At 40.7% G+C, this 15,990-nt stretch overlaps 2 protein-coding genes across 2 annotated transcripts in view; one reads left to right on the top strand and one right to left on the bottom strand.

Moving 5' to 3' along the window:
• LOC131044712 (putative pentatricopeptide repeat-containing protein At5g59900) overlaps window positions 1-15,990 on the top strand; it is an 80,022-nt gene that overhangs the window by 20,786 nt on the left and 43,246 nt on the right. The gene's annotated exons all lie outside the window — the stretch shown is intronic.
• Window positions 5,405-15,765, bottom strand: LOC131874205 (photosystem II CP47 reaction center protein-like). The gene is made up of 2 exons (XM_059217469.1): window positions 15,281-15,765; window positions 5,405-5,537 (listed from the first exon to the last, which is right to left on the bottom strand). The coding sequence occupies exons 1-2, from the start codon at window positions 15,763-15,765 to the stop codon at window positions 5,405-5,407; spliced, it is 618 nt and encodes a 205-aa protein (XP_059073452.1).

Genomic DNA, 15,990 nt, shown 5'->3' with positions numbered 1-15,990 from the left:
ATATGGTAGGTTATCACAATCATCAAAGAGTAGAAGATTATTCATGATAGGATCATTTAGGAATGGAGAGTGATGTGGGTTTTGTAGAATCTCCACCAAAATATACTTGAAAATTTCCAACTTCCTTGACATAGAGAGAGCAACGTTTGGAAGATTGTTTGGATAGTTTCTGACTCGTTTATAGAGTTTATATGGCAAAGATAACATACAATGAAAATACTGAACTTGATATTCTAATTTAAATCAAACTTGAATATGCATCTATTCACTGAAATTAATAGGAGGAGCAACAGTTTAACTGTGATACAGTAGAGGGTAAATAAATAATTCTGACCTTATTCAAACAGCAGTGATAGACATTTTAAATACATGTGCAGGTTTGACATATTGTTCCTTCACATGCTGGTTCCATAATGAAAACTCAGCAGTGGTTAAGAGATTACAGTTTAGACAGCAGAAGGTATTTTGCATGAACTTGAGGCCGATGTCACAGAGTTAAATTCCTATTATGGAGATTCCTCATGCCAATAATAAGGGAAGGTGTCGCTCCCTCTTTTCAATCCACTAGCCACATCTAGACAAGGGTTTATTTCTGTCCCTAAATCTGCAAAGAAGAATGCTATGCCAGTTTTCTTTAAATTCTCATGCCTCTCCTCAAACTACCAATCCAACCCAGCAATACCATGCACCAAGCTTCAGCAGCAATAAAGGAACTCTCATCTAGCATAAATACTAGCAAGTCCACATTACACCACTTACCAATTCGTCCATCAATCTCTTAAATCAATCCAAACTGCAAGCATGAATCTGTTCAGTCAGACCAGCATATACTTTCACATAAGTTATCATATTTAGAAGACCCAGGCATCCATAATAATCAGTTCCAACTCTCAAATAAACACTTGAATACCAAAGTGTCCAAAATATTTCACTCAGCAATAAAAATCAATGATAAACTGTCATGTCGTCTTGCTTAAAGTTTCTCATATGAAACAACTCATAAATTTGTCTTTGCAAAATACATCACAAATTTCTATAAATCTCAATCATTGAATCTTAAGTGAGAAATTTGAGTGATCACTCTTGGAAACTGCTAGGTAAAATCTTGCACTACCAAAACTAGTATCCCTTAAAACTTCCGTGCTAGGGTTTATGCTCCAAAAGATGCTCTCCAAATTCTAAACAGAAGAAATAATCCAAGCATATGCCCAAATGAGCTCAAAATCACTTCTTTATAAAACCCATAGAACATTCACATAGTTGAGTGATGGTGGCCAAGTGGAAATCAACATGGTTGTTTTAGAGTATTCGGGTATTTACTTGATTAATTAAACAATATTTGTTTAATTATTTAAGTTCCCTTTATCTCTTTTACACTTAAGCTAACTTTGAGTGCATAATAATTAATTCTTTTATTAATTAATATGTGCAAATCTAGGTTTTCCCTTTTAGGACTTCTTGACCTATTAAAGGTTGAGTTCTTTCTTTTCTTTGTAACAGAAGGAGGATTATTACATTACATTTTGTGAATATTGAGCTCTCTTTTTGAGCATATTTTCTGTGTATTTCTTTCTTCTATGATTTGCTTCCTTGCTTTTCCTTGTAACAGGTTTTTTAGCTTGCAAAGATCATTTGGGCTCCTGTGGTGTTGTATTTTCTCAACTCCAACATGGTATCAAAGCTCAGATCTGCAGCCATCTGTTCCTGTTTTTGAGAATTTTTGCATTGGAAGCAGATCTGGGGTTTTTCAGAAAGTTTTTTTATGTGCTTAGGGATGGGCCTCTTTTTCTGAGCACGTTGGGCCTAAACGGACCTCACCATCGTGCTCAAAATGCCCAAAAACCCCTATAGTCATATAAAATTTGTCTATTTTTGACTTTTGAGCATCTGGGAGTATTTTTTCTCCAGATCCAGACTTTACGGCCATGACATGCAGTTCGAGAAAAAAATTTCAAAAAAATTATTTTTTGCTTTTTTACAGCATGCAAGCCGAAATTTGATATTTTGTAAAAAATAAACAAAAATCAAAAATAAAAAAGGCGAAGGTTGTTTTTTTGTTTAAAAATAACAATTTTTTTTTTTTTTTTTTGGGTTTGTTTTTTATGCAGGGTCCAGACTTGACAGTCCGGCCCTCGCTGCTCCTCGGTCTCCGGCCCCCGCCGACCCTCCAGCTCTTGCCGGCCCGGCCCCCGCCACCACCGGCCTCCGGCCCCCTGCCGGCTCCTGGCCTCTGGTCCCCTGCACGCTCGGCCACCACTTCCTGGCAGCCCCGCCTTCTCGGCCCTCCGCTCGCAACTCGCCGCCGGCTTGCCAGCGCCGCCCGCCTTCGCACTGCCAGCGCCAGCCTCCCTACACCTGTCGGTCCCTTCTTCTCGACCCGCTGCCTGCAGCTCGCCACCGACCCACCTGTGCTGCTCGCTGCCGCTGCTTGACCATTGCCGCCGCAGCGTTCGGCCCGCCTGCTGGTCTCTTACTGCCGGAAACTGCCCCGGTCACCGCTGCACAACCGCCTGGCCATCGGGGCGCCACCAGCCCACCACCAGTGCGCCGCTCACTAGCCACCTCCGCCCCAGCCACCAGACTACCCCTTCCTCTTGTTTTGAAGGGAGGTTTGGTTTTTTGGTCATATCTTGGGCATATGGAGTCGTTTTTTCGAAAATGAATAGGCATCGGAAAGCTGGTTCCGAGTCGGACCTCATCATGTTGGTAATTTTTTCCAATTTTGCTGTTTGGCTGTGTTTTTTTCCAGTCAAAGTGAGGTCTCTTTTTTGCACTCCGGGGGACGTAGAATGAGCATCCGAGCTCCGTTTTTCGAAAAATTTATATTTTTGGAAAGCGTGTGCTGTGTACTTTCCAGCCATATGAGTTTTATTTCTAGATTCTTCTCCATGCATATTTTATTCAATTTTTTGCTTTTCAGTACTCTGGTGGATATCTTGGTTGTTTCAGGTCCTGAGATCTCTACTCTGAATAGGATGTCTCGGTTTTTGTTGTTCTTTCTGTTTTTAGTCTTATTATCATTGTAGCATTGTATTTATGCAAACGCACTGAGATAAAGTGCCATCATGCATTGTTTACTTGGGATCTTGCACATCTTGTGCCTTGTTGTACATGCACTACTTATAAACTGCCATGAGGGGGTTGATGTTTGCTTGTTGTTTGCCACCACCTTTGTCAAGTGAGTGTTCCTTCCATGACATTCGCCTCATGCTGTGTGTCAAGTGAGTGTTCCTTCCACGACACCATTTACTGTCTCTGCGCCTTTGATGTTCCTGGTTCTTCATCATGTAGTTCTTCTTGGCCGTTCTTTTCAATGTTCCTGTCCCTCTTCAGCATTATGGGGAGGTTTGTCCTGTTGGTTCTAATGCTTCCGTGGTTCGATTGATCAACTCTTTAGGCTTTGGTGTTTTCATGCCATCTGTATCTTCGATTTCAGTTGTTTGCCTTGTTTGCCTTCTGATTCGAGTAGTGTCATTTGAGGGCACTCATACAGATTACAATCTTCTCTACCTGGTCATGTTCTATTTCAGTGTAGGTTCTTCAGATTAGCAGTTATTCTTCGACAATGTTTGTAGGTTCTTCATGCTTCAGTGGTGTTCTTTTCCATCTCTTTTTGGAGTAGAATTTTGTTCTCACGTGGTTTTCTCTATTTCTCCAGTTCATAGAGATTTCATTGTATTTGGGTACCTGATCAGGCCTTGTTGCTGGGACCCATCTTTCTTGCTTTCAGTAGCTGTTCTAGGTTTTAGCTTCTCCCCCAGTCTAGCTTAAGGGGGGGTGTTAGAGTATTCAGGTATTTACTTGATTAATTATTTGTTTAATTTTTTAAGTTCCCTTTATCTCTTTTACACTTAAGCTAATTTTAAGTGCATAATAATTAATTCTTTTATTAATTATTATGTGCAAACCTAGGTTTTCCCTTTTAGGGCTTCTTGACCTATTAAAGGTTGAGTTCTTTCTTTTCTTTGTAACAGAAGGAGGATTATTACATTACATTTTGTGAATATTGAGCTCTCTTTTTGAGCATATTTTTTGTGTATTTCTTTCTTCTGTGATTTGCTTCCTTGCTTCTCCTTGTAACAGGTTTTTTAGCTTGCAGAGATCATTTGGGCTCCTTTGGTGTTGTATTTTCTCAACTCCAACAGGTTGGTGATTATTTTGGGTGGTGTTTGGAGGGGGGGGGGGTCTAGTTCAATTGGGCTGGGGTGATCACAAGTTCCCCTCCCCATTGGAATGAGGGGCTTTGACACTCCCTTGCACAACACTTTTAGAGTTGGCCTTTGTTTGTTGATATCACCAAGGTTCTCAACCCTTTTCTAGTTTGATTGTTGGCTTGTTGACATCATTGTACCAACAAATTAATTAAAAAACCCAAAAAATGTACCGTGCCACCATCGTATTGATCATGCCATTCATATGTAGGGCTAATGCCAACAAATATTCCCTTGCAAGATTTTGATTTGATTGTGATTGGCAATGGTAGATTACGATTACTATACACACTTGTACAAATCCATATTGTTGTATGGCATTTGACTATGATTTTATGCAAACCCCAAAAAAAGATTAGAATTTTTTTGCCACCAAACCCCTTTCGATTTTTACATAAATTTTTAGGTTATTGGGTCTTTTGAGCTCAACCGTGAGGTTTGTTTGGCACTAAATGCATTGTGTGAAAGATCTTGGCCTAAACTCTCCAAAAAGAGGAAAATGAATAACAAATATGGAGCTCATACGATGTAAGAGTTGTTGATCAACCCCACAGTAGCCCAAGAATCTCTTGCAACCAAATCAATCTTCCACACAAGAGAGGAGCAATGGAAATGTTATGAAGCCAAAGAATTCATTATATGCACAATGAAATTGATATAATATACAATGATGAAACCCTTGTTATAAAGATAAGGATGAAACACTAAGACATACTAAGATCATGACAATTGTCTTATTCCTATGATATAAGAGACAAAAAGAAAATGACCTAAGTAATTTAAAGTATAGAAGTGAATATGATGTGATGTCCTCTTTTGGGATATTCCTAAAATTTGCCCTAAAACCATAATTCCAACTAAACATAAGAAATATGATACATTTAAGAGAATAAATTTACCAATTGAAATGCCCTTTTAATAAGACAAATCCTGGTTTAGGTCTTGCACACAATATTAGTCACTTGGAAATTGACATTAAATCATAAGCCAAAAATTATACTAATCATTAGTAAACATCATTCATATTGAAATCCAAATAAGCAATAGACATTTCAATATGGATTCCCATAATAATCTCCTTAGGAATTTGTTGAAACATTTGCAAACCACAATCTCAAGGTTGGTTGCCCTTGTACTGCGAGAGCATGGAAGTTGGGTTACCCTTCCATCCCTCAGTTTACCTTGGAGGCTGGTCATCCTCCTTGATCAAGCCCAACGGCATGGAAGGCCAGTCTTCCATTCCACCGCCTGACCCACGAGTATGGAAGGCCGTCTTTCTTCAACTCTCGTGAATTCAGAAGGCTGTCCGTCCTTCCTATTGGCAATCTGTTTCTCTAAATTCAAAAAGATTATTAAACAAATCCTTATCAGATATAATAAAGAGAAGCATGTAGATTACTCACAAAGATCATTAATTTCTGCAAATATTACTATTGCATGAACACATATGCATAGGTTTATAATTTACTATCTATCAGATTTATCTCTTAATTAGTATTGCTGCTAATATTAATTCCAGTTCTGTTTTCAATTCCTTTTCTGCTTGTTTTCCTTGATTGTTTGATGGCTTCTACAAATGAGGCTTCTTCCCCTTTTTACCCTCCATAATGGAAAGGCTCATGCCTTTTTGTTTTGAAAGGATATACCTTCTTGCAATTGTTGCCCTTTCCTTCCAGTCGCAGCTGTTCAAAGGCTGCTTGCTTTAATAATAATTAATCATTGCCTAAAGATGAATGATAATTAATATCATCTACTAAAAACAAATCGCTGAGTAGGATAATTTATGACTCTTGCTCTTCGTAGGGGCTTTCCTTAGTATTTATAATAGGTATAAGGTGGCAATTCCTTTGTATTTTTTTTACTTGTTAATCTTTACAGTGGGGGCATGGCAGTCCACCCTTCCAAGATTGGTTGTCCTCAAGCAATTTTTAAATTAGGATGATTAAGAGGACTTCTCAATAGGAAATGGCTTGTTCTTTGCAACTTCTAACCTTTTTTTTGGGAATTGTTTTAATTGGGTCTATTTCATAATTTAGCTTCTGCTGCACTACTCTGATATTGTCACAAATTGCAGATTCGAACCAAAACATATTTTTTTGCTTTTAATTCTAATGCGAGTTATCCCAACACATATCCAATAATTGGAATTTTGCAGTGTTTGTAATTTTAAGACAAGTTTTCTCTCATCTTTTTGAGAGAAGGAACAAGATCATCTTTGTAATTGTATGGTATCAATTGTATTTGCAGGAAACTGATTGATTGGCCTTATGTTTGCACAATGTTAGGGAGATTTCTTCAAGTGAGCCTTCCACATCTTAAGATGAGGATTAGAAACATGGCAAATATCTATGGCCATAAATACAATATTCCTTGTTAGAAATGTTTAGAGATGATTTTGACTAGTTCGTTTTATTTGGCTTGCAAGCATCCATGCTTTATGGATTTTCACAAAATCTAAGTGATTAAGTCCAGAAGTCTGCAAGTGTCTTCTTGATAGGTCCCAAAAGCTTAGAATTTTTGAGAGTTTTGTGGTTATGACTTTTCATGATTTATTTATCCAGAAACATGGCCTTTCCTATATTTGAGCATCTGAGCTTTGTTGATTGGATTGTTGACAATGGTGGTAATTGTTGTCATTTTATGACACCCTTGGTCCATCAGTAAGAACCGATCAGAGATACGATCCATGGAGCAGTGCTGCCCTAGTTGATCAAGGAGAAAGCAGAAGAATCATGAAGTGTGAAATGTTGCCTTGTTTGGACGAAGTTCCTCCCTTGCCCTTTTCTTCCTTCCCCAGAACCCCCGAAACCTCGAGGTTCTGAGGTTCTTTCCCTTTGCCCTCTCTCGCTTTTTCTTCTCCAGAACTTCGGAACCTCAAGGTTCCGAAGTTCCCTCTTCGTTTTCTTCTTTCTCCAGAACTCAGGAACCCCGAGGTTCCTTCCCTTTGTTGCCTCTCTTTTCTTTTCCTTGAACTTTGGAAACCCGAGTTTCTGAAGTTCCTCTCTTTCTTTCTCTTTCTCTTCCGTTCCTCGGAACTCCAAAACCCCGAGGTTCCAAAGTTCCTTTGCTCAGTTCTGCCTTTCCCCCGAAGTTCCCTGGAACTCCGGAACCCCAAGGTTCTGAAGTTCCTTTCCCTTGCCTTCTCCGGAACTTCGGAACCTTCCTCCTAGCCTTTCTTCCTTCCTTTCTCTGGAACTTCGGAACCTCGAGGTTCCGAAGTTCTCTTCCTTTGCTTCCCTTCTTCCTTCCCGGAATTTTGGAACCCCGAGGTTCCAAAGTTCCTTCCTTAGCCCCTTTTTTCAGTTCTCCGAAACAAAGGAACCCCGAGGTTCCGAAGTTCCCTGTTGCTATCCTTTCTACTTATCGGAACCTCCGGGAACCTCGAGGTTCCGAAGTTCCTTCCTAGTCTTCCCCACTCCGAGAACCAGAGTTTCCGAAGTCCCCTCTGATAGTTTTGGCGACTTATGCACCTTCTTTTGTGGAGACACAGGGGTGCATTTAATGTTTTGGGTAGGATTTCCATTAGGAGAGGTATGGGGCCATGCTTGTTGTGGTAACTTATGTCATTTCTGCATGCTCTGACTTTTGAAGGTCAGTCAATCCACCCTTCTCAGGGTTGCCTTTTCAGGGTATGGCTAGGTTGCTTACATGTACAGAAGTCAAGTGCATGCACTTCCCTGCACTCCCAGACTGACATTCTGGGGTCATGATCACTCTTGTAACCATTTTTCTATATAAGGTTGTTAAGCCTCATTGTAAAGGGTTCTCTCCCTGCTGCCTTGAGCTTTCCTATGCTCTTTCTCTTCTCTTGAAGACTTGTAATTATTTTTGCATTTCTGCAATTGTAAGTTTGACCTTTGGCCTTTGAATGAATTGAAATTACATTCTTGCCTTCCTTCAACTTATGCATGCTGTGTATGTTTCCTTACCTTCATCATAAGTGTATGTTTTGTGGCTCTTCTCTCCATATGTGTTGTGTTAACTTGTTTTTTCTGAGTGTGACTTGTGGGAATCCTTCTGCCCTCTTGACACTTAGCAAATTCTAGCCTCCATATATGTGTTTGGGTCACTCATACCACTGAAGTTTGTGCATCTCTTGGGTATTTTAGTTGATTCCTTGTGCCATTTCGAGTGGAGAGAGGAACAATCTCTTATCTTGGTGCATCACCTCCTTTCATTTTAAGCATTTCTCTCTTCCCTTTTCCTTTGCAATTTGTTAGGATAGCCCTAGGAGTTAGTTTTGCAGTGTTGAGTTGGTTCAACACTTGCACCTGGATTGAGAAGGAAGCCGACCTTCCTCAGAGATTCAACCCCCTTGCGCAAGGTCCCACACTTTGGGGTTGTTTCAATGTTTCACAAGGTTGTTGAGTTGATAGCTCAACAAGGGTGCGAGCTTTTGTGATAACAGTAATCATGGCTACTATATAAGTATGATGTCCTCATATAAACAAATGAATTTATTCATTTCAATAGTGTAAAGAGTGCATATTTAGTCATTAACAATACGCGACTTTAGCAAAATTCGTGACTGTAACTTGGAAAAAGTTGTAGCGATAAGACTATCACGGGGAGTTCATGGGATTCTTCATGTTGGTGTACTTTCATGATATAGTAACGTTTGATACTCATTGTTAGATGATTGGGAGTGTAGTATTTGGCTTCTCTATTGTTCAATTATGATGGGATCTTTGGATTCCATGTTGATGTCTAGGACATGACTACATTACCATCTGATTTAAAGATAGATGTCTTGCTAGGGAGAGGACGTCCAGATTGCATTAGGGAACTTGTGCTACCAGAGTTTGGTAATGCCCAACTTCTTCCCTATAGTAGATGCCTCTATTCAATACATGATACCTTATATAATTAGCAAATTCTCTCTTCGGTATAAGCTTGCAAAGCTATGTATTTGAATTTTTGGGCAGTAGTATTCCATAAGATGGATTTTTGCGTCTTAGCACTATAATTCGTATGAGTACCTTGTAATCTTGGTGGCATGACATGTTACTTCTGATGTGGCACCCTAAAGGTCGTATATAAGCTTGGATTTTCTTAATGATGTAATTATTAAACTTGTTCTTGTTTGTTTAAGCTTGTGATAGACATAGCAATGAATGGCTGAGCCCTGGGCTCCCATATGACATTAGTATGGAGATGATTGTTGTGTACATGCTATATCTTCACAGAGCTAGACATAAGATAATTGTGTAGTATTTCCTTTTGTCATGGGAATTAAAAATTTTGAATTTAATGGTTGATGAGATTTCAATTGCTTCAGCACCAAATACTGAAATCTGATATCACCCTTTTGGCTATATCTGTGACAAGCTAAGGGGGGACAAAGCCTAAAATTGATATTTGAAAAGGAAGTGATAGGAGATGAGTAATGGGAATAGTAGACTCCAGGGATGTGGATGTGACCTGTTGATGTGTGTTTTATGCACGATTGAACACAGAATAAACTATTGAATACTCTATCCTCTGTTGAACAAAGACTTTTCAAATGCTGAACTATGTGATCACTTGAGCCAACTCCAAGGTTTACAATGTCAGGGCTTGATGTGTTGGATAGCTTCAATGGTTTGACAGCTACTACGCCTATTGAGCACATTGAGCATATACCAGTGGCTGCGTTGAAGAGTATACAATACTTCACTGGTGAAACAACTACTACGCCTATTGAGCACATTCAGGACATTGCAAACATCTGCTCCGTCCATAATATCACTAAAGTTGATGTTGCTGTCAAACTCTTAGCCACATCTTTGAAAGGCAAAGCTTTGCAATGGTATAGAGGGTTGCCGTCTAGGTCCATTCACAATTGGGATGAATTGGGGGAGAGGTTGTGCTACCATTTCGAAGACAAAAGTGATCACCTATCGGCTATCACTTGTGGAGCAGTTGACTATGATCAAGAGGGCACCCCACGAGTTCATGGGAGATTTCAATTTTAGATTACATAAGACATGGAATAGAATTCTTGCTCTAGTGAAGCCATCTCCAAATCATGCCTTCTTGCATTATCTTAGAGCTCTCAATAGCGATATACCTGTCATGGTACAATCAATGGGTGGAGCCTCTCTACCGGTTGCATATGACATAGCTCTAAGAGCAGAAAATTGTTTGATTCAGGCTAGGCAGATAGCTCCAAGGCCTTCGATGCCTCTCTTCCCAAAAGCTCCCACTCAGCAACCCACCTTGGCTCCTATTTCCACGGCTCCCGCAGGACAATCATCCACACCCTCTACATCCTCCAATGAGCTCCATGAGGTCAAGGCTCTACTGCAAAACTTTAGCAATGAGTTGGTGACACTAAAGAGGCAACAAACCCAACATAGCAGACCTTATCAGGCACAAAATCAGAACTATCAGCAAAATAGGCCACCCTTTCAAGGGCAAAACCAATGGAGCAATGCCAGGCCTTTGAATAGTGTGAACCCCACAGTTGCAAGCAACTCAAAGGCGATAGTTCCAATGCAAAACAATCTCGCCCAAGAGCAAGATTGGTGTCAACCATGCAATCAGCCACACAACCAAGGTGCATGCGAAAATGGAGGGTTTGATCGAACCTTAGTGGTGCAGGACGAGCCGACCACTTCTGGCCAGCAATATGACCCAAATCAGCTAAGTGTTGGCGCTCAGGCTTACTTGCAAGGGATTCTACCTTTGTCAATTAGCAGGAGGCAAAATTTTGTGGTTTGAACCAAACAAATGGTGAGTCTATGCTGCAATATACAAGGTCAAAGAAGAGAGCCATGGAGGCTGCCTCACCTTCAACATCAACCCAAGCTCCAATGGCCAATGCAGTTGTCCATGATACAAGCTAGAATACCATGCAGGGGAGCAAGAGGCAGGAGGAGGCCCAAGTCCTCCAAAGAGCAAAAGTAGACCTTGTAGCCTTAAAGGGGCCCCTAAAGTCAGCTAGTGCTCCTTTCAACATAGTTGATTAGATGAAGAAGGCCAACTTCAATGTCACTATGTGGGAGGCCCTTTCCATCCCATCTCAAAGGGATTTGCTTAAAGAGGCACTGAAGGAGGTCGACCAATCAGGTGATGAGGCAACAGTCAGCCAAAAGGCAGTCTCCACTAGTTTGGTGCAACCCAAGGAGGAAGAAGATTCAAGCAAGATCAACAAGCCTCCCCCTTTCTATCTCTCCTTAATCATAGGAGATAACTTGGTTCACAACTGCATGATAGATTCAGGAGCTAGTAGCTTAGTCATGCCTAAGAAGGTAGCCGATCTTTTTGGCATAAAATATGAACCTGTGACTAAAGGGGTGGTCCAATTGGATGGCACTTCTATCAAGACAGTTGGGGTTGTAAAAAAATTGAAGTTAACCTTTCATGCATGCCTTGGTTGCACTGTCTTGCAAGATGTATCAATCATCGACCTCCCTGCCTTCTTTGCCATTTGCCTGTCTAGAGACTTCACTGCCAAGATAGGTGGGTACCTGTCTTCTGATTGGTCCCATATGCTATTTCGAACAAGGTATGGTACGAAGGTTACCATAAGGGTAGAGCCCATTGCTTAAAACTACATTGAGCCCTACACTGCCTGCCTTATAAACGTGAACTACACTTTGCATGAAGAGGGGGAGGAGTGTATTGTCCGTGATCCTGCTATTCTTTTGCAAGAGGTCACTAATTGCTTGCCAGACGAATGGGCCAATGCTTTTCAGTTTGATCCATTAGCTGAGACTGACGAGACTGGGCTTGGCACCTATTGTATCCATGAAGAAGATACTCCTATCCCTAACCTCATCAAGACACAAAGAGACTTAGAGGGGCTATGGAGCATGAATTTTGATGGTTCAAGAAATAAGAACGGTGCAGGTGCGGGTGTGATGCTTGTTTCTCCTGAGCAGGATAAACATTTCTTCTCTTTTAGGCTTCAATTTGGTTGCACCAACAATGTCGCTGGGTATGAAGCCTTGATCCAAGGTCTCCAACTTGCACAAAGCAGAAAGATCAGATCTTTGCAAGTATTTGGAGATAGTGAGCTGGTTGTTAATCACATCCGAGCTCAAAGTGTAGCAAAAAACAACCTACTCAAATCATACAAACATAGGGTTTGGGATTTGATTGAAGGATTTGAGGCTTTCAATATCCAGAGCATTCCTAGAGGTCAAAACAAGCATGCTGATAGGATTGCAGCGGTTGGTGCTCAATTCGACATACCAACGTGTTGTGACGTATTCACACATTGCCCTAGGGTTTTGTCTGTTAACCTTTGCATTTTGAGTGTCGCCAGGGGGATCACTAGGATAGCAGGCTCTGCTTGAGCCAGGGTGAGTCCACAGGGCCCCAAAATTAAGGTTTCTTTGAGAGTCTTCCTTAGGGCCTGGTTTTGCTCTTGTTGCTAATTGTGTCTTGCTTGGTGAGTGAGTATCATCCTTGAAGGTCTGAGTTAGGTCAAATTGGTGAGTGATGAAGTCTAGAATGTCATCCTGATCTTCAAATACCCTGAAATTTGGCTAAGTCTGGAATGTCTTCTTGATCCTGAAATTTGACTAAGTCTGGAAAACTGAAGAATCCTCCAAAAACTAGATTTACATTATAACTCCTGGAGGTCCGGAACCACTCTCAAACATCCCGACAGTATATATAGAATAAGTATAAGAAAGAAATGTTATATTCCATACATGGATCCTGACGGAGAGACCAAAATGTCAAATTTCGCTCCTGACCCTTCCAAAGGGTCCAAAGCGAATTTCGCTCCTGACCCTTTCAAAGGGTCTAGAGCGAAATTCTCCATAAGACATTCTAGTTTGACCCAAACTTAGAACTAACTCATTCCCAGGCATTATTGAGGTCAAAACACTTGTTTGGATGGAGAAATGTGAGGAATGAAGTCAAGATTTGAGCCTAAATGTGAATTTTGCTCCTGACCCTTCCAAAGGGTCCAGAGCGAAATTCTCCCTAGACACCTTTTTTCTCCTTGTTTGCACTGGAAACCTTGATTCCGTGGGCATGGTAAGGGCAAATTGACATATTCTTGCCTTAGGAAGTGATTTGAGGTGTTTGAAAGTGTGGATTTTGTCTAAAGCATGAATTTCGCTCCTGACCCTTCCAAAGGGTCCAGAGCGAAATTCACCTTCTCCTCTATTTTGCTCTTTCATGTGGCCAAGTTTTGGATTTTTGAGGCATAGTTGAGGAGACTTCGATGCATGTTTGCCTTGGAGAGGAGGTTTAAGACTACAAAATGGTGAAAATCAATCTAGAATGGAAATTTCGCTCCCGACCCTTCCAAAGGGTCCGAGCGAAATCTTCCATTTGACCTTCTATCTTGCCTAAAACGATGAGTAGAGTTTGAAAGGACCTTGCAATTGATAAGTTTGAGAGAGAATTGGATAAATCAAGATTTTCGCTCCTGACCCTTCCAAAGGGTCCAGAGCAAAAATCCTTATAACCCTCATTTCCTTCCTAATTTTGGCTAAAGGGTTGGTCTCTAAGGCATGTTGGAAGGTGGATTGATTTGTTCTTGCTTTGGGGGATGATTGAAAGCGTTGAAAAGTGAGGATTTTGTCCAATAATGGAAATTTCACTCCTGACCCTTCCAAAGGGTCCAAAGCGAAATTTCCCATAAACCTCATTTCCTTCCTTGTTTGGACCTACATTCTAGTTTTTGAAGGGTTGGGATGTAAGAATGTGAAGGATTTTAGCCTAGAACATGAATTTCGCTCCTGACCCTTCCAAAGGGTCCAAAGCGAAATTCCTTACAAACCTATTTTTTTAACCTTGCTTGGGCTTAAAACTTTGTTCCTTGGGTGAAAACGATGAAATTTTATCTTCTAATGAAGAATGAGATTGAAAGGATGAAGAATCAAGTCAAGAATGAGAAATTCGCTCCTGACCCTTCCAAAGGGTCTAGCGCGAATTTTCTCAAAACCTCTCTTTTCTCTCAACTTTGTGCTAGATCAAGTGTGGGCTAAGGTGAATTCAAGAAGGAGATGTCCCTAAGAATGACTTTGAGTTGCTAGTGATCCAGGAATTTGAAGGAATTGAGCAAGGGTCTAGAGCGAAATTTCTAAAATCACCTATTTTCCGTGCAGGTCAAGTCAAACTTTGAGTTTTTATAGCTTGGAAGAGTGTGAGGAGAGGTGTTCTTGCCCTTTTGAAGTTGATTGAGGTTGAAAGATGGAGGAATAAGCTCAAATCATGAATTTCGCTCCTGACCCTTCCAAAGGGTCTAGAGCGAAATTCTTCAAAGCACCTATTTTCTCCTTGGATGAGGTCAAAACTTTGGTTCCTATGGCGTATATGGAAGTGGAGTGATGTATTTTTGCTTGGCAATGTAGATTGAAGTTCAAGAAATGAAATATCAAGCCTAGAGTGTGAATTTCGCTCCCGACCCTTCCAGAGGGTCCAGAGCGAAATTCCCCAAAACCACTTTTTTCCTCAATTTTATGCCAAGTCTAGGGTGGTTCAAGGTGAATTAGGATTGGGAGTGTCCTTAGGTGTGACCTTGACTTGCTAGTGATTATCAAAATGATGGAAATTAGCCCAAACCAAGGATTTCGCTCCTGACCCTTCCAGAGGGTCCAGAGCGAAAATCCTAGGATCACCTATTTTCTTTGCAAGACAAGTTAAGTTTTTTGGTTTTTATGGCCTAGATAGGAGTGAGGCGATGTATCCTTAGTCTTGGAGGTGGATTAGAGTTGACAGAATGAGAAAATAAGCTCAAATCATGAATTTCGCCTCTGACCCTTCCAAAGGGTCCAAAGCGAAATTCTAAAATCCACTTATTCCTTTCATATTTGTGCCAAACCAGGCCTAGACCAAGGTGATAGAAGCCCTTAGGATTGCCCTTGAATGGATTGTTGCCTCCAAAAATGATGATTTTAGGCTAGAGGAAGAAATTCGCTCCTGACCCTTCCAGAGGGTCCAGGGCGAAATCCATTATAGGTCATGTCCCTGGCCATGTTTTTTAGCGAAATTCACCTTTTTAGCCTTTTGGGGACCAAGTGAATGTTGTCAAGTTGAGAGAAGGATCCAAAGGTGAGAAGCAAGGTGGAGAGGAATGGAGTTGAGTGAAGGAAAACAAGCAAAACAAGAAATTCGCTCCTGACCCTTCCAAGGTGGAGAGAAATGCTTTGAATCCGAAACAAGCTGCTCCTGAGAGGAATAAATGAATTCCAAAAATCTTAGGCAAATCTAAAGAAGGTTTTCCTGTACGGGAATCACATAATACGTCTAGATCCCAATATACCCAATGCCAGATAGCTGCTAAAAAGCACAAGCCAGAAAACACAATATGTGCCCCGACCACACCTTCATAACTCCAAATACCTGGATTAGATCCGGTTTCTCCGGTTATACTCCATCCACCCCATGAATCCTTTATTCCCAAACGAGTCATAAAAGGTATAACGAACATACCTTGTCTCCACATTGGATCAAGAATAGGATTGGATGGATCGAAAACTGCTAATTCGTAAAGAGCCATCGAACTGGCCCATCCAAAAACTACAGCTGGGTGCATTATATGCACATTGATTAACCGGCCAGGATCATTCAACACGACGGTATGGACACGATACCAAGGCAATCCCATGAAAATACCCCTTTATCAGAAAAAGTAGACACTATGTAACTTTCTCGCATTAGAGACAGATTATGCTATGGAATTATAGCTTTGTCTCAAAGGTGAAAATCTATCTATAAATAGAACAGTTTCAAAAAATAGAATTGAGAAGCGGATATATTTTATCATTTATATGTATCAATATACAATGTGGTAATTGGTCCCATTTGTTTTGTATCAAACAAAGTAAAGTAA

The sequence above is a fragment of the Cryptomeria japonica genome, chromosome 3 (genome assembly GCF_030272615.1).
Source record: "Cryptomeria japonica chromosome 3, Sugi_1.0, whole genome shotgun sequence".
Taxonomy (NCBI): Eukaryota; Viridiplantae; Streptophyta; class Pinopsida; order Cupressales; family Cupressaceae; genus Cryptomeria; species Cryptomeria japonica.
Note: the sequence above shows the minus strand (reverse complement) of the source record. Positions and strands in the feature narration are given on the sequence as shown.